The 20,177-nt window shown below is 30.6% G+C and overlaps 1 protein-coding gene across 6 annotated transcripts in view; it reads right to left on the reverse strand.

Moving 5' to 3' along the window:
• The window catches only part of LOC113555943 (nuclear factor 1 X-type), a 142,827-nt gene extending 127,106 nt beyond the window's left edge, over window positions 1-15,721 (reverse strand). The window contains exon 1 of one of the 6 annotated variants that reach the window (XM_026960580.2): window positions 6,815-6,901. In XM_026960580.2, coding sequence (XP_026816381.1) covers window positions 6,815-6,901 — 87 coding nt within the window. Of the gene's footprint in view, window positions 1-6,814; window positions 6,991-14,225; window positions 14,695-15,254 lie in introns of those variants that run through there. The other 5 variants (XM_026960583.2, XM_026960581.1, XM_026960582.1 and 2 more) reach the window with 5 other exon arrangements.
• Between the last annotated feature and the right edge of the window lie 4,456 nt (window positions 15,722-20,177).

Below are 20,177 nucleotides of genomic sequence, written 5' to 3' on the forward strand. Positions count from 1 at the left end.
CTCTGGATGAACGATATAATATTATAACATTGTCACAATAGTCGATTACTTATATAGTAAGTACGTACCATATTATAATGGTATTGTATGTTTATATTAATATATGCAGTCATGGTTACACGCAATCTCATAATAATTGCGGTGTATCGATACTGATATAGTTAATGTTATCGCACTTCTGAGGAATCTTGTATAATATTTTTAAACTTTTTACAAGAATAATTTGTTTTTAATATTTATATATATTTTGCTATTCCTACACTATAATTATTTGTGGTTCTTGTTAACTTTAATAAGTTATCGAATAATATTGTATAAATTAATAAAGGGCCAAATTTTGAGGAAAAATTATTATTATTTTATTTTAACACCAATAAAGAAAGTGAGTGTTAAAAAAATGTAAAATTATACATTTTGACACACTGAGACTATCTTAAAAAAATGTAGATGATTTGGATTTAAAATATTCTTGTATATCAAATATACATTTTACCATCAAGAGGTTCACTTCGTAGTTGTCGTCTATCGGTGCAACGATGACACATGTGGCTATATTGGTACTGTGTAGTATATTATTTTAAACACAATATATATTATCATCAACAACGCGTCGTCTTCACAGGATTTTTTCGATTTGTACTACAGTAAATACGTTAAAAATTGAGCATAGAGAGAAAAAAACATAAAAAGACATAAGAAAAAAACTAAAAAAAAAATCAAAATGAAATCCAGTAAAATATATACCTATGTATTAAATAAACTATATTTTTACAAAAAATTATCTTTCTATATAATTTTAAAAAAGGCATTTGCTTTCAAATCCGAACCTTATTCTCGTATTAATATAAATTATAATATATGTTATACAAAGCTATTTATGAAAAATGTAACGAACAACAACCTAAAAAATATAATATTTAAGTTCCCTTATTATATATAATATAATTACATATTTGTGTTGTTTTCAATTTTGTTTCTAATCCGGGGCTTTAAAATGGCATCATGTAATAAAAAAAAAATTGCTACAGGCTTTTTTAAAGAACGTTTACGATATACGTTTACTTCCCTGCAGGTAATTTCATGAAGTCCACTCCATTAGGAAACAGTTTCTGTATGTATATATATATATATAATGAAGATAAAACTTCTGATACTTATCAACCCCTCTATATATTATAGCCCTTCGAACATATATATAATTCGTTTGAGCTGTGTAAAACCGTATTTATACCTATTATACACCAACATACAATAGGTAAAAGCTAAAATCGTTATTTTTTATTTAAAGGTTGTCATATATATTATAGGTACAGAAAAACACAATAAATTTAAATTGAATCATGATGCGTACATCGTTGCGATTAAATATAAATATCTACTATTATTTACTGTGTTATATAGAACTTGTTTCAGGAAGATATGACATAATATTAATATATTATACTCAATTGCTCATGTGTAATGTACAATTGTCATATATCCGGATCTCCTAAATATACCATTACCCTGTAATATATTTGTAATAATATAGTCATCGTGTAATATACTCGTATAATAATAAATAATAAGACCAAAACCATAATTTGCATGCATATATCAGCCCAATTCATACACAAAAAAAAAATATAGTAAAATGTAATTATCTGCTAGTTAATGGCTTATATTAAAATGCTGAGAAAAAAAATAAAGCCACGTGGTCTGGCTTCACAGACGTTTACCTGTGATGGTCGCGATTCACGAGAAAAAGCTGACTTACCGGCCAAAACGGTCGTGAGAAAATAAAATACAATAAAACGTCGGTCCAACTGGATTATATCCAAACGCCCTTCAAATCGCTGAATCTTTTAAGGTCCAGTATGTGTTTTACAACCGTGCCAAACATCACGCAGTGCTAATACAGTCGTGAATATATCACCCTCTGTTATTGTTTTACAAATTATTTTCCATTACTAAGTCTTCTTATAATATTATATATAACGTTATTGCATTGACATTAATTATTTATTAAAATTATTATCTTTTCATTACTGCTGTTACATGTATGCTATATTATATTGTTTTCATTTAGAGAGCGCGTTTTACACATCAAAACGGCCTATATTCTAAACGTTATTTATACACATGTATGCTGCACGTATATATACAAGCTGCCGGTGCTATTTTCGAACAGAAGCTCGAGGGTACCTAAATTGCCTAATCGCGACGCCCTCATCAAGGTTTTGACGTTCTAAAATAAAACATTTTCTAACAAAATAAAAAATATATATATATTTTTGTCCTTTTGAAATTTTGCCAGATCGTAAATTTTATTATAGCTCTACAATTCGAGTGGAACTTCTCCGCCTTTTTTTTATTTAACAATTCCGCTTAGTCTGGTACTTATTTTATTTTATTTTTCCAACTCGGTAACCGAATAGCCGAACCGGACACGACGAAAATTGCTTTGCGGACATTTGTATTTGAATTACTACTTGTAAAGGAGAAATGTGTAGATTTAATTTTTGATAAATATAGGAGAAAAAAATATTATAATATGATTATAAATTCGCCCACGGACTACCAGAATTGCAGAATATTGTGCGCCTTGTCGTATATATCAATGACGGTAACAAAATGCAATTCTATTGTCCAGACATATTCCATTCTTATAAATTTATAATCATCGAATATTATTATGCACAATGATAAAATAAATGATTTTTTCTGTATTGCGTCTGTACACAATTTCTTGTAGGTGGCAATTTAATTTACTAGGACACGTTTATTTTCATCTTCAACCTACTCGATTGTTTTCAATCAAAAAATTCAATTTTCGAAGAACGCTTAAAAGTCTTCAATAACGTAACAATCACAGTTTTTAAATGGAAACGTAGATTATTGAGTGTTAAACTAATCGACCTTATTTTTTTTAAATGATAAAATATTTTGTTGTGTTTTAATATTGATAATTAATTTAAATTTCAAGTAGGTAAATAAAACTATAATATAAACAATAAATAATAACTTTATTTTTAGTAAAATAATCTCTTCCTTAAGATTTCAAAAGTAAAAGTTATATGCTTGATATACAAGTAGATAAACCTTACCTAAACCTAACACAAATAAATTTAATCAAACATGTATTTCTAAATAATGTTAAATATACAAAACAAATTGTGTATGAATAAAAGTAAATCGATATATGTACATATATGATATAAAATATGTTGTTTAATATTAGGTTTGAAAAGAATGATTAATGACTATATGTATACAAAATAAGCAAAAACACGTGCAATGGCATTTTGTTAATCTTAACAGCATCATCAATTAATAGAAACAGTTACAACAAAAAATTTTCAATAATTTATATTAATTTGAATTGTAATTATTAAACTCGTTTTTCTTATTAAAAAAAAATTCTGTAATATACAGCTTATTTAATTTATAACAGATGTTCGAATATTTTGCACATTATTTTAACACTCGTGAGAAAAAAAGATAAACCGAATCATCTTAAGACACGCGATAACCTTACAATTATGTATGTGAATTATCACAGTAAAAATAGAATCATCTACCTAATTAAAGTAAATTAATTAAAAATACGTAAAAGAGTGAACAACATAGATGTTTGTTTAACAACAAGTTCACATTCAATCAATGTAGAATAGGAACCTATATATTATAATATCGGTTAAATTGTTTTGTCTAAGAAAATATTCTCATAGACTTCAGTCTGATAATAAATCTTTAATGCATATTATACATAAAAAAGTAATGTTAACCTATAAGTGACAGTTTGAAGTGCATACGAGACATTATAGCCTAATTATATTTCCACACCATAAATAAATACGACCAAAATAGCAAAAAGGCTTTTATAAATACACATATATTTACATATTATATATAATAATATTATATATAAATATATAGAAGTAACTACTCGTATAATTGAAATTATAAGTTTAAATGAATTTATAAATTGTATTATAAAACAATTTCAACATACTTTTAAAATAGCCTTCATTATGTCATACAATTACATAAAGTAATAATGTATTTTTTGTTCTATATAAAAATAATCAACATAAATATGTATGTATATTATACGTATAAGCTTTTAACAGTTTTATAACCATCATGCATTGAAACTTATCATAAAATAAAAAAAAAACCTAAGTGCAATATTTATAAAAGCACTTAAAACATTTTTCTTAATAAACAATGGAAAGTGTACACAATTTATTTTCAAAATTAAAATGTGATTTGTGATTCATGATGCGGCGTGTTGTAACGTTATAGTTTCATTATATATCATATATGTCAATATGTGAGATTACCGCCCGCCCTAGTTTTCGACCACTATGCATTACAGACGCGTATAACTGTGTAGGTATATTATCCGACCCCTTTTTTCCGTTTTTGAAACCGTTCCAATCAACTGCGTACATATAGTACTTTGCAAACCCACTATTCCGGGTCAAGGTCATACCGCGGAGGGTCTGATACATACTAGTCCATTGAAAACGCAGTGTATTACTCGATTTACGAAAGAAACACATGGCTGAACTGGATATTTTTTAACTTCCTGCATATTGTACGTTACAGCTGTAGTACAACTGTAGGAGAGGAATCTATTGGACTTTCAATAAACAAAACCAAACTTCAACTTCCACGAATGAAAAGAAACTTGAAGGGAAATTTTTTCAACTTAAATCCGATTTTTCGACCTTAACCTTAACCCACACAATTTTTATGCCAAAATCATCGTCTGCTGTGAACGCCAATGGTTCATTTATAGCTTTTGCCAAAAACCCTAAATTATTGTTGTGTATAATATATGTACACAAAAATTACATAACAATAAAGTGTTTTACAAAGAAAATGAACTAAACAATTATGTGTATAGTATACTGTATATACTATATATCGTAATCTCGTTATAGTAGGTAAAACTGTGTTTTGATTTATTGAAATTATTTCTGCTATTTTTCGATGATGATATCTCAATTAAAAAAAATATATAATTTAATTATACAAATATGGTCGGACACGGTTTGCAAAGAATACAATGAACTGAATAAGCATTGAACATAATATGCGATTATTAAAATATTTTTAAACTCCATGAGAGTCATGACTCATAGAGCTTCCTGCCTTAATAACGTACCTAATTATAATTCCCTAACAAACAGACACGATTATCGTGAATGAAAAAGGAAACAATAAAATGATTTAACAGATTATACGCGACACGTCAATCATGAAAACGTCAAAGAATTCGATCACATGTTTATATTTATAAATTATAAATATTTATACATGCCTATCTGGGTAATTATACATTTATTATTAATGATTATTAAATTATTAGGTAGGTATTGTTTTTTTTTTTGTGAATTAATTTCAATTATTTTGACTGTGTCTGTACCTATTATTGTATTATAATAACATTTTTAATAATAAACATTTAAATAAAAATAATATACAAATCTAAATAGTATTATTTTCATATTATATGAAAGTTAACTTATTACTGAAACTGTTTCCACGAAATAAACTGAGAATATCTACTTTAAATTTTATTCAATAAAACATAAAATATACTCTTTTTAAAAACCTATTGAGTAAATTATAGAGTAATTTATAAACTTAGCGTATTGCACCTAAAGTTATAAATTAATGAAGAAGTATAATAGCATATGTTCAAATAGTACATACAGGTATTCTTAAAAAGTATAACTTAAAGGAACAAGAAAAACTGATTTTTTTTATTTTTACTAGCGATAATATGATGCCGTCTAACCGTCTTTCTAATGGTCATAAGACCTAACTAAAACGCATAGATAAATTTGTTTAAGTATATATCACGAAAGTTTAAAAATATTGAATAATCTTATAGTATTTAGATTAAAGGATACACGCATAGATACTGCAGTAATATTACTTTAAATAATATAATTATGATAGGAAAATGTTGTTTTTTATTTGGTTGATCAAATTATCACATGACTTTAATATTATAACATTAATATATATATAATAAATACATATTTTTTAATAAATATTCTATACATAGTAATTTCAAATATTTCAATATTATAGAGCAATAACAATAATTAAGAAATACCATATATATAGTTATAGAGTTTGAAATTTTCAATTACCAATACTTTATACACTATATAGAAATTCACAATGTTAGGTAATATATATACTATAATTATTATATTATGATTATACCAATGACAAATGACAATAATATATTGAAAGCATCATGAAAATATGAATATATATATATATATTATATGAAAGTTGAATAATTTTTTTTTGAACGGTTAACATTCATCATATCTAATATTCTGTAGGTACCTATATACCAAACTTTTTTTTTGTGAAAAAGATAAAAATAACAAACCACTTTAATTTTAAAAAGTAAGAAAATATTATATAATATAAATATTATATATACATAGGATTTGGAATTTTTGTAATTCGTTAAATAATGGTTGCAATATTTTTACCATCCTCAAAAAGTCAAGACATGCATATAATATTAAATAACATATATTTTATAGATGAGGTGTACCTAAGAAATATAATAGTGTCATCAAAAAGAACTTATCTATAATAAGATATAATATACTATCGCGTGGGTGTGGTGACAAGTTATTGTAATTTATATAGGTGCATGAAAATTATAAGAATCTCGGACAAATTATATTAAAGTTGGTTCACGATATGTAGAAAAATAAATTGCAAAATTGTACGATGTAGGTAGATGTATATAAATATATTATTATCAATTATCATTATTGTTCATTATTACCTTGTGTGGTGGATAAAACGGAGACGGCCAGCTGGACGATTGGTGGTGATATCCGAGTGCGGGCGGATAAGTCCCGCACTGATACATATTTTAACGTCTGATAGATATACGTCATATATGATCATACGGATCTCAAAATATTGGATAAATCGTTTCACGAAAAAAAATTGACATTACATTGAAAATTTAGATAATTATTTTTTGTCGCAAAAAAAAATAAAAAATACTACGCGGTACGCAAGACACTCGATGACGTTTAATGTAATGAATAACGGCAATAAAATAATGCAATATTTTTTATGTTATATTCTATCAGTGGTGAGTTTCGTGCACCCGTACAAAAATAACTTGCCCGCGATACATCGACACCAAACACGCGTGCGCGCGTCCGCGCCCCGACGAGTATACAAATCGTTTATTACCGTATAGAAGCAGGCTGCCGGCATGAATATTGTAGAACGTACAATATAAGATTAGGTATACCTACCTACCACATACCCGACGTACTACTGCGGTATAATAATAAAACATGTAGTGTTAATAACCACACTCCGACACTCGTACACATACATACTGAACGGACAACGCTATGATATTATTATCTATATATAAGTGTGTGTGCGTGTAAAAAAAGAAAAAGTAGTAATAATAATAATAATAATAAAGAAAATAATAATATTACGATGATAATGAAAGAAAAATAATAGGAAGAAAAGAGACGCGGAAAAAGGCGAAACGCGGCGGACGGAGATAGCGGGCGGTATGGTACGTGTGTGCGAGTGCGACAGAATGAGGAGGACGTGAAAAATAGAAAGAAAAAAAATCAATCACGTTCCAAGCCACGCCCTCGTGTCCGTTCGTTGGCCAATCATGTCGGGCGCGCGATAAACGTCCGGAGGCGGCTACGCGACGGCGGCTGCGGTTACGACCGAAGCGGCTTTGTCGTCAGTGACAATGACGCGTGGTGACATGGTGATGGGTTGACGGCGGTGACGGGGTAACAGCGATGATGGACGATCTCGCGCGAGCCCGACCGGTATATCCGTTTCACCAACGGCATGTCGAACAGGTACTTTTTAACACCAGTGACGGACAGCCACTACGTCAGATGTGTCGGTGGACGTTATTTTTTCTGTCGATAGTATTTCCAATAGAGTTAATGTAGATTACATATTATACAAAATTGTGTACCTACCAGTCTACTAGTATTATTTATTAATATCTACTCGAAAGAGTTGTTTTTACGTAGATTAGGTATACTCATCACTATCAGTTATCAACCGTATATTATAGGACTAAATATTGCACGACCATACGAATACAATAATAATTAGTGTTATATTATACCGTTGTATAATTATATTATGTTGTAGGTACATAATTTGTAGAATATATAGTACGTAAAAAATGTACTTAAAAATATTCTATATGTACATAAATTATAATAATATTAATTAAATAAAACATTACTTGCTGAAATGATCAATTGCTACTAAAATGATTATTTAAATGATAAATAAAATATGAGCAATTAGGACTTAGCAGTATAATATAATATAAAGTGAAACCTCTAAATACTGGGCACTCTAAATCGCTGTATTTTTATCCAATATTCAAAAATCGAAAGTGTCATTTATTCTGAAGATTTAGTCGGTAGTTTGTTCTAAAAAAACGTCACTATTTGAAAGTATTCAATATTTTGAGGTGTACTGAGGCACACCTAGTATTAAGTAGGTTTCACTGTACAACTAAGTAGACTGAAATGTAAAGAGCTTCAGACGGCTTCATCCTACGCCGTGTTATTATATTAAATATTGATTATTTATTTAAGTATGTATGATTTTATAGGTAAAAGACTGGTATATATTGCAAAAGCGTAAAATTACAATTTTTACTGTTTTAATATAAATTAAAACAGTAAAAGATAATAATACATTAATATAATTTTTAAATTTTGCAATCCTTTAATTAATAATGTCCTTACATCTTATATTTTACGACATTAGAAACTGATTTTTTTTTTATCAATTTTAATCCCGCAGACAGTCAGGAACCGTTTGAATTTATTCAGAGTAGTGTGCAGAAATTATTTACGGAAATCAACTTGCAGAGCTCATTATACTCTTTATACGTATTTTCAGGTAATTTATTTTTGTATAAAAATAATCTTTATGTGAAAATTCTATTTTTATTTTACAAGAAAACGAAATAAAAACGATCGAGTATCTTATAGTTAGAAATAATTTAGCACGAATCAATGAATCAAGTACTCATAACTATATTAGGTAGTGAAAATGCAAATGTTATTCTTGCATTTAACAGATTGATATCTGAAAAATATCCAGTTAAAGGATTATAGTTTTCAGAAACCATTAAGTGCATTATACTTTTACTGTATAAAATAAATGTTCACTGTTGCATTTATTAGAAATAAATAATTCGTATATTGAATATTTATGACTCGGTGTTTACGTTTTGAATTATAATTATGTTATAACTTATACGAATTACATACTAAAGTTTTACATAACTATAATGCATTGATATATTATACTGAATCTAGTTATGGTCAGTACTTTCAGAGATTTATTTTATATTCCAAATGACTTATACAATTATATGTTTTATACATATTATTATGATATTCTAAAGCAATAATCTACAAAAAAAAAAAAAAAAAATGGAATATATACTTAAATAGAACATTTAATATTGTGTGCACAACTAAGCATTAATATAATAGTACTCAAAATCATACATCATAGATATCATAATGCTATTTAAATTTAAAATGTTTACTACATCTCACAATAATCGTGTTTAATCTGCCAGTATTTATATTTGTAAGAATCAATTGTATTATTTATTAAAAAATAAGCAAAAATACCGATAATAATAATACTATACGAAATTCTGAAACAAAGCCAATGGATATTAGTATTAAAGATCACTCTTGGATAACTGTTATAGTCTATAGTCGCCAATCCTCTGTTGTTATCATTTATCAATAAACCGATTTATTGATATTTAAACCTATATATATTTTCGGGATATCGCGATGATACTAACTTAAATTGTTTTATTTGAAATAAATGCTTTATTACAAAAATTAAATTATTATCTTATTATTATTTATTAATTAATTAAAAATAATAGTACGTAAATTATTTTTCGCTATCCGCATTACAGCTATATTAATAACTAATTTATTCATCTGTGATATAAATATTCACAAATTAAGACATTTAAATATTAAATATTGAGTGTAGTTATAAGTGATTTAAGTATATATAAATTATAAACTATATGTAAGACACTAAGACTATTAAACTATAAATAAATCCTAGTATGATTTTATTTATACCTTTTAGTAACGTACTTTAAAAATAAAGTTATTTGAGTCTTACTATTTTCTAAACAAAAAAAAGCAATGAATTTAAAAACATTTAATCATATACTTTGAAAGGCCTATAGAGTAATAACTGTGATAGACCATAAACCTACTTAATATATACACACAAAGGTTTTAATTGTATTTTTTATAGTGCGCGTAAAATAATATAGCTGTACACAATATATATAAAAATGATTTTAGAATAGTTATATATATAATGTATAATAATATGTACTACATCACATCCTATACAGATTGTGCCAAGTACGGCAAAATATTTTAGAATTATGGGTTGCAGTATGCAGAATTAAGTATCACACCACGCCACCAAACGTGATATAAATGAAATAAATAAAAAAGTTACATTCATCAGTAATATCAAAGAATATATTCACAAAAATCTTAATATAGCTACCACACATTCAGTTTTTTAGTCTTTATACTTTACAACAAGTTACAGTAACAAGATAGGCATAGTTATGTTGCTATGAGGACATACGCAACATATAAAAGCCTTAGGGGTAGTATACATAATAAAATCGCAGAGGTGGTAAAATTATTTTTCCGGTCACGAATCGTATACGCGGGTGGTCCTTTTGATATGCTCAACGGGCGTGCGCGAGAAAAGGCTCCGCCACTGGACGTCCCCTTTACCGATGTAGTGGGACCCCCTACTAAGGAAAATTCAACCAGCTATAGTTATAACATTTTATCGAAATTGATATATTATTATTTTCACATTAAAAATACGGGATGATATGCTGCAAATGATAAACATAATAATAAATGATACATATATAAAACATATACCTACACTGCATCAGTAGCAAACTATAAACTATACAGTAGGTAAGTGGTAGTAGTGGTATATATATTATATACTATGATATTAATATATTATAATTATAGTATGTGATGCGCGCGCGCGCACGTGTGTGTATGTGTATGAGTATGAGTGTGTCATACTGCCGTATGTATTTTGTACCGGGGAAACTGCTGCGACGTTGTCGTTGTTGAGAACCCCAAGAGGTTCTATTAATAATGTCTTGTCGGTGTACAATGATAATTGAACGCTCATATTATATACACATAGTAAATATAAACACATACGCATACGTACAGTACGTACACACAGTATTATAATATATAATACGCATACGTACAGTACATACACACAGTATTATAATATATATGGCATGTGTAGAATTTATTTTTCAAATCAATTTTGAATTATTATTATTTTGATACCTACCTATTTGCCTTCATAAGATACTTAAAAAAAAAAAAGGAATTAATATTTATGCTGTCAATAAAAATAGCCGTCACAACCATCAAAACCATACAAATTAAAATTCATAAATTAGTTTTCCTTTATAATACATTAACATATAATTTATGGTTTATAATAAATATTATTAGCTAAATATTATTGTTTAATTCAATATAGTTTAAGTATAAAATGTATAATACCTACCTGCTATTTTTATTATAATTATTATTATTTTTACCTATTTATTTTTGTGCCTACCTATTTAGATATATGTATGTATATAGGTAATGAATGGTCTAGTCACTAGTATATAGTTCTGAGTAGTAATTTTAGATATGTGATGAGTGATGACTAAAAAATTATATAATAATACTCACTATAGTCCATACATTCATGCATCGAAAGTTGAGTTTTTGTCATCAATATAAAAGTTAAAATTGTATATAATATAGACATACATATATTTAAATTGGTTATAATTTTTATATAGTATAAAAATATGATACTTTTAAATAAACATTTCAATATTATATTTTGATCAATACATTCAGATAACATTAATATAGTTATTTATTTTATGACAAAAATCGGATATCTATATCTACTTATAAAGGCATCTCTAAACATTCTAAACCTATATTATCTATACGTATGTAGGTATTACATATAATATGGTCATGTGGGCAAACCGGCATAATAATAAATGTACTTTCTCTGTAAAATGGGGAGTTATATATGATTTTTGTATAATTATTACAATTTATAAATATACTTAAATTCTTTACATTAACTTTGAAAAAATGCTAAAATGCTTGTAAAAGTTTTAAGTTTAAACTGTATAAACAACAAATATAATATAATATTATAAGCCAAAGCTCAAAACACAATCATAGGTACCTCCTTTATATATATATAAATTGTGTTTTATGTAGGAATCGATTTCCAATTAAGAAGCTTGTGAATGTTTAAAAATATAATTATGTATTAGATAAGCATATAAGAATTATATCACCTAGCTTTTACAGTTTTACATATTGTATAGGTGATACATATGTAGCAAATTATGGAAAGTGTCTAAACGGCTTTCTGGTGAGAAAATAAAAAAAACAACTATAATATATCTACAGTTAAAAATTATATACATAAATATCCTAACACTTTGATGAACATATAAAAAACACAACTTCAATTAACGAATTAATAAATATAAAAAGTATTAATTTTATCAACAGACACCAATATTTAATGTTTGAATAACAAACTTTTTTTCATGTGGCATTTTAACCACATAAGTATAACTTTCTCCAAGTGACAGTTAGATTTGCTCCATATAAGTCCATATTTATTTTAGTCATACATACAAGAATATAACAAATACGATTGTTTACCTGTTTCAAAATGTGAATATTTATCTTTTGGTTTTTAATGATAGTTCCTATAGATAGGTATATTTTGTTATACACTTTATATACTATTTTAGGTACCTATAGTCATAGGCTATAGTTAATAAAACTTATAATTAAATTAGGTTAGGTAACTAACGTAGAAGCACCTACATAACAATAAAATCGTATTTTTTTTCAATATTTAAATAATTACAGCGAATTGTTTTCATAGCCATAAATATTAAATAATATAAAGAAACTGATTTTCACGAAGAAAAAAGTTCGCACAGATGTGGAGTTTACTATAGCTACAGTTAAAGAGTATACCGCCATTAAATGTTTATTATTCTTGATGACACATTTTTATTTCGGTGCGACCTATCAACAACTGTCGTTTGATAAAATACGATTTCGCTAACAGCCGGGTGAGTTAAATCAGCGTATATATATATACTTATACAACAAAATGCGTACGGGACATCGGCCAAAAAGCACACCTGCGCCAATGTCAATACGCAATTGTTGTGCTATGCAGTTAAAAATATTGTTTCGCCCTGTAACAATTATAAATAAGTGTGTTACATGACACTTATATGTATACGTACGGACTCTGTTGCTGACCAATGCATTATTAACACACACATACAAACACACATATATTTGTAAGGCCTATGGCCAAGCCACTGAATGCATAGGTAGTCAGTCAGATTGTACACCTTAGACATAAAGAATTGCAGGGTTCCGTACGACTAAGTTAAGGTCATTTTTAGTATAGAAGATAATTACCGTGAGTAGCATTATTTATAAGTATTTAGTATGTAATAAAAGTTAATAACACCTGAAACAGAACCCTAGTTATTCATATTACATTTAAGATTCCTACATTCTACCCCTGGCTACGGAAACTATATCTATAGAGTCCTACGACTCTCCCTGGATATCTTATATTTAACTGGTCATTCCCCGACCACGTTACAGCCCTTTACATATATACGGTACGGCAGTTCAATTTCGATGAACAAATATCTAGGACAACAAATTATAATCGATGCGGAACACCAAAGTATAGAAATTTTAGTGTTCAAGCTACTAACATGCCTATACTTTATATTTCTACAGACGAACAAGCAATAGGAGCAATATTCATGACTGGTTCATATTCAAACATTATACCTATCTGTCTATCTAATATATAATTTGTAGTTAAATTTGATCACATTGAAACTATTACAGCGATATAACAGGTGTTGGGCAGTTAAACCATAACAAAATATAATAAAAACATATAAAATATTTATAATAATATAAAAACATAATAATAAAGAATAATATTTATATATATATATTATTTTGAACACACACCTGACTGGACGAAGGTGCCTGCAAATAGTTGGACACGTCCGGTTCTATCATGTAGTTGCGCAGCGAGTCCGGTATGAACATAATCGCGATGTATCCAAAACGCGAATACGGATTTCAAAAATAAAGAGTTATTGTTTACGTTTTTTCGAGATCGCGCGTAAATCGTTCCTCCGTATGTATTAAATGCAATACAACAACAAAATATTATAATATTATATACACAATTTGTATAGGTATAGGACGGAAACCAGAGTGTGTACCTTTTTACATTGCACCCAAAGGTTGATTAATATGTCATTTCACGATAATATTTGTCGTCGTTTGGATTGTATAAGCAGACAGACGTCGGGAGGAAAAAAAATCGGAGCAATAAAATTCACGCGGTTCGACGGCGCGTATACCACACGGACGACGACGACGACGACGGTATGTGTGCGGGCGGCGAGCGACTCGCTGCGACGGCGGCACGGAGCAGATGCGGTGTGTGATACGCAAAGCACCGCACGCGGCGGCCGAGCACCACGCGGCCGGACCACCGATGGGCGGACACCGTCGTCGGGGAGGAGCGTGCGGTAGCGCGTGCGCCGGCCCCCGCCCCCCTATCCACCACCCCCCTTTGGGGAACGCGCACGTGCGCCTCACGCAAACGCATCTCCCCACCCGCGGGCGCGCGAACTAAGACACGGTGCAGACCGCGGACGCCGCCACCCTCCCCTGGGTCGCTCATGGGGAGGTATTCACTTAGTCGTTTTCTTTCGCCTCGTCCTTTTACAACCACGGATAAAGGCATCTAGGTACCTACTTACTTACCGTCGTACGGTACATTACCCAATACAACAATAACGTTATAATATATGCTTAAATGAATTAGTTAGCATAGCGCTCGTTTTATAATAATATTTTTACCTACTTATAATATTGTAAATTATAACCCGGCAACCGCAATGACACATTAGCAGTAACCCTTCAGAAAAAGTCAAGAAAATAATATTATATGTTACGCACGCGATCGGCGTCGAAAATACTTACCATGATATTTGGGCTTTCCTAGTTTTGGCGGAGGTAATCGTGTGGCCCCGGTCACGTAGCGCTCATAACGGCGATGACACGGAGTAGCGGTGTGTGTGTGTGTGTGTGTGCGTGTGTGCGTGTGTGTGTGTGTGTGTGGTGATATTCGCGCACACTTGACAACGGCGAAACCGGTGCGGAAGTTCGGCAGTTAAAACGGCGGGAAACGCGGAAAAACCAACACGCGCGCGCGCGCGCCCGCAATCGCTCGCGCGCGTATAACGTGTACGGGAGAGTACGCGCGTGTGCGTCGTGCGGTTCGTGGTGCACGCGCGCTCGCTCGCGGATGTTTGCCGGCAGACTGCTGGCTCGGGCCGATGCTGTTGCGCGCCGTCTCGTCGCTGCTGGTTTCTGATCCGTGCGCGCTTGTGTGTGTGTGTGTACGTGCGTGTACGTGTGCGTGCGTGTGTGTGTGCGCGTGTGTGTGTGTGTGTGACAGCATCCAGCGGCGGCCGTGTCCCGGGCCGGGGCCGTCGACTGCTCTAGGCGGCTGGCGTGGCTGGGCCGGCTGGCTTGGTTGGCTGGCTGGCTGGCTGGCTGGCTGGTTGCTACCGGACGCAAAAATAAACTCTCCTTCCAACAGTCGCCGCCGCCGCAGCAGTCTCCGTCGACCGGACGACCGCCGTTCTATTAATAAACCTGCTGGCTGCTGCTGCTACGCGAGCGCGCGCGCACACACACACACACACACACACACACACGATTTTGCCGCCGCGTAAGTATGTACGCACCAAAGACCGAACGGCGGCGACTTTGCTCTGCGCGCGCGCGTGTGTGTGTGTGTGTGTATGCACGCGGCTCGGTGCAACGAACTCATCGTTCATAATATCGCGCGATGTGCAGCAACGTTTTTTTCATTCCTCCGAAAACCGGACAATCTTCTCTCAAAGGCGCCATGAGTTTTGAGGATCAGAAAGTACTCGCAAACTGCAGCAGTGACGACGTCGGTAAAATGCCGTTATCTTAGCGGTGCCGCCGTCCCCGCGACAGTGTTAAATAATAAATAGTGCCTGGATACGCATTTTACCGGTACGGTACAATTTGCGAGAGTCTCTGTGTTGTCAGATCATCTCCTATTCTCCTCGCATTCCCGAACTTGCTTATGTACATTTATGGTACTTAATAATATTATATTATAAAATATAAATCTGTAGTTTTGAAAGTAGATAGTATAATTACTCGGTATTGATATACCGTGTCAATTACCGGAACAGTGGTAAGGTTCTATAAATAACCCTAACTTTATCCCGAAAATTGTTGTGATATACGTTTACAATAAACATAATATCATGTATTGCGTGCCGAGAAACTTCGTGGAAATATGAATATATTTTTACATCGTGTTCAGAGGAAAAACCATACTACACGCGGTATTAAGAGAGAGAGGGGAAATACCCTTTTTCCCTTTTTGTTCCTGGCTCTCTGGATCTACAATATTGCAGTAGCCCTCGTCAACTCTTACAGCAGTAATAATTATTCGCTATTGTCAAATTGGCTTGTTAAAAAATACTCCGTGACATCGCGTTTTTCTAGAAAAATATCTTTGTCATGTGCGCACTAAATAATGTGTACGTTAACTCCACGTGCAGCAGATGGGCGCAAAAAACCACGTCCCAATTTTCGGGACGGCAACGGCAGCAATGACGTCGCATGGTGTACTTTATTTTTAGTGACTATAATATGGCGGTGGCGGTCCTAGGAAAACGCGCGTCTTCGTCGTTGAGCGCCCGCGCCGCACCGCCGCCACAGGCTGATACGCTTTTTTAAACATCATTTTTTTTTTTTTTATCATTCCGTATTCTTACGACCGGAACGTTGCTATTTATTTAGGTTTTTTCCCTACGTTGTTATAACGATTTTCTTTTTGGTGTATTCACTACAGAGTTTACGAGATTTTTTTTTTTTTTAATTAAACACGCGCAACGTATACGTGTTTTGAGTATAATATTAATTATATTATACTTTTGTATACTTTCGTTTGGTTTTGCGAAGCAGAATAATATCTGTTTTCGAATCAGTAGCGATCTATATTGACCGCTGAAATGTATTTATAAATTTATAATATTATATAGTATATATATCACGTGTTATTATAATGTACTATAATTTTATGTAGAGAGACGAACGATTTACGACTAATGTAAACGTTGAATATTTTATCGTCCGCTATATACTTTCATATTTATTATTCCGTATAAAAAAGCTCTCTTAAGCTGAAAATTCTCAAAGTGATTTATTATTCATTAAAGTTTTTTATAATTTAAGTCTAATTATTGGATAAAGAAATATCAAGAGTTATTACGTACTTTAATAATATTTTAATTTAGAAATATTTTCTCATATATTTTAGTAATTATACTAAAAAATATATGTGAACGAAAACGAGATCAACTATAATATAAAGTAGTATAATACCATAAAATAAGCTTAATAAAACCCTTTTAAGAGCTATTATTAACGTTTTCAAGAATGAATTAACGTTTTTATATTCTATACACAGTCACAGAAAACTTTCAAGTGGTTTAAGTTTTAAAAAGGGTAATTGAATACTCCTATTCCGATCATTTATGCGTGTGACATTTTAAAATTAATATTTTTTTTATAACTATTTACAATCTATAAATTCTAATTTAATTTTTGTTTGGAATAGATGCAGTGGTGTATTTTTTTAGTGGTGAGAGGGTGAGGGGAAGGGAGTTGTTTTCTGTCTCTGGACACCACAGACTTAAAAGAAAAATTAGCCCAATGTAGTAGTATTTCACTCGTACCTATCAAAATATTTATTATCCAAACTGAAAAGTGAAAGTAATTTTATTTGATCCAATAATACGTTTCAAAGTATATTTTTAAGTTGAGTTTACAGCCTATTTGAAATATACAAGGATTGTTCGAATTACACTGGGTAATTACTCATTAAGAGATATTTGAGACAGCTCTCGAAAATTGTATATAACAAATTAAATTACATACTAATATTTATTATTATTAATGTTATTGTAAAATTCAGCATAATATTATTAAATATTTATTTTAATATATTTTAATGGTTAGATAATTGTTTTTACTATTACAGTATTACCTATGCGATAAATATAAAAACTAAAATGTAGTGGTAAATAGATAATGTTTATTTTTCATTCATACCTAATTAATATTCAAAGTGGTGGGTGAAATTAAAAATCATATGCTAATATTATTTATTTATTCATGACCGTCAAACTTTAAAAGGTATACGTATAGTCATTTATCAAGAATTTTTCGTATTTTCGTAACGTGGTTATAGTAAGAAATAATACATTTTTGATATATATCTTAATCATTCAACTTAGAATACCTATGTGGCTATATATTATTATTTATTAAGACATTTAAAATGTAATCTGTTTTAATTTCTAAGTGCAGTAATTATTCTTATTTAAAGTTATCCACTAATCAACCTATTGGCTATGTGGTATCACCCTGTAGAGCGACACACAATTAAATCTACTATGCGCTTTACTTTTGTATCCTCTAGCTAATGATACTAAAATATAATTTAGAATGACACTGTTAACTGGTGAGTTGTACAATGGTATGCGCTTGACAATTTTTACATTCGTTCCTAATCCGCTGGAATGACTCAAAGATTACATATACCGTATACCTTGGTACTATTTAATTTTATTAGAACTTCATTGACACATAGTACGTATGTCTCGGCATTGTTCCGATCAAAGGTAAGAACGTAAAAATGACTGAATTAAAAATGTTGACTCGGGTTTATTGGTCAGAAACACTTATTCAGGTGTAAAACAAACGTAAAATTTACACTAATTATTGAAAACACATTAAATGCACGATCGTCGTGCCTACTTCCTTGCCGAATCACTCAGCGATAACGGAGACCCGCGCGTGCGGTAATCTTAACAAAATGTGTTGTCGCCTCAGCACATTTCGCTTCACTTATCTATCTTATCATTAATATATTCTCACCTATTTTGCATCTACATTAAATAATAATATTATATTTACAATAACTGTCTACAGTAAACGACAGCTAATTGATTTTAGAAATTGTAATTACATATTTCAAAGAATATTTTTGATATTTATCCAGTATGACAGTATCCTTAGGTAAAATTAAGTAATATCATACTTGATAAGATTGTAAAATATAGTTGAGTTTTCGAATCAAAATGTACCTATATTATACATACCTACTACATAGTTATTATTTATTATATTACAAATGTAAATATGTAATATATAACCAAAAACACCGAGCTAAGTACAAATATAATGATAAAAACTTTAAATTAATTGATTTTTTCAGAGTTTCAATATTTATAGGTGTGCGTGGCTAATATCAAAAAGAACCATCGCCCTTTACCACCGTTTCACGTAGAACTGGATCTTAAAGAAAACAACAAAGAAATCTTCAAGACTATTACACTGCTTCGCTCCCCAGTGGTGATCGAAAAACCATATAATGCAAAACGTCAAGATTTCGGCCATACGCGCATGCAACTACTGCTGTCCAAATTCCTGGATCATAAAAAAATATTTGAAAGTAAGTTAAGTAATTTATTGTACTTTTTTGTATTAAATATAATTTTGTGTAAACTAATGGTTCATTATTTTGCAGATTTTTAATGTTTATTTTCTATTTATTTCTCGGTATCAAAAGAAGAACTGGAATCTTTCAAAAGTTTATTAAATCTTGATTTCCCTTTAGTAGATTCTGATTCTCATAATCCACTAGCAGAATTAAAGTTGTGGAAAGTTAAACCTCCTAAGCTCAATGTAGTTCCAAAAAGTAGTCTTTTTTATGTGAATCAATACATTTTCTCAACATTAATAAATTGCTAAAAATTGAATGCACATTATTACCTGTTTCGACATTGA

Source organism: Rhopalosiphum maidis, chromosome 3 (assembly GCF_003676215.2).
Source record: "Rhopalosiphum maidis isolate BTI-1 chromosome 3, ASM367621v3, whole genome shotgun sequence".
Classification (NCBI taxonomy): Eukaryota; Metazoa; Arthropoda; class Insecta; order Hemiptera; family Aphididae; genus Rhopalosiphum; species Rhopalosiphum maidis.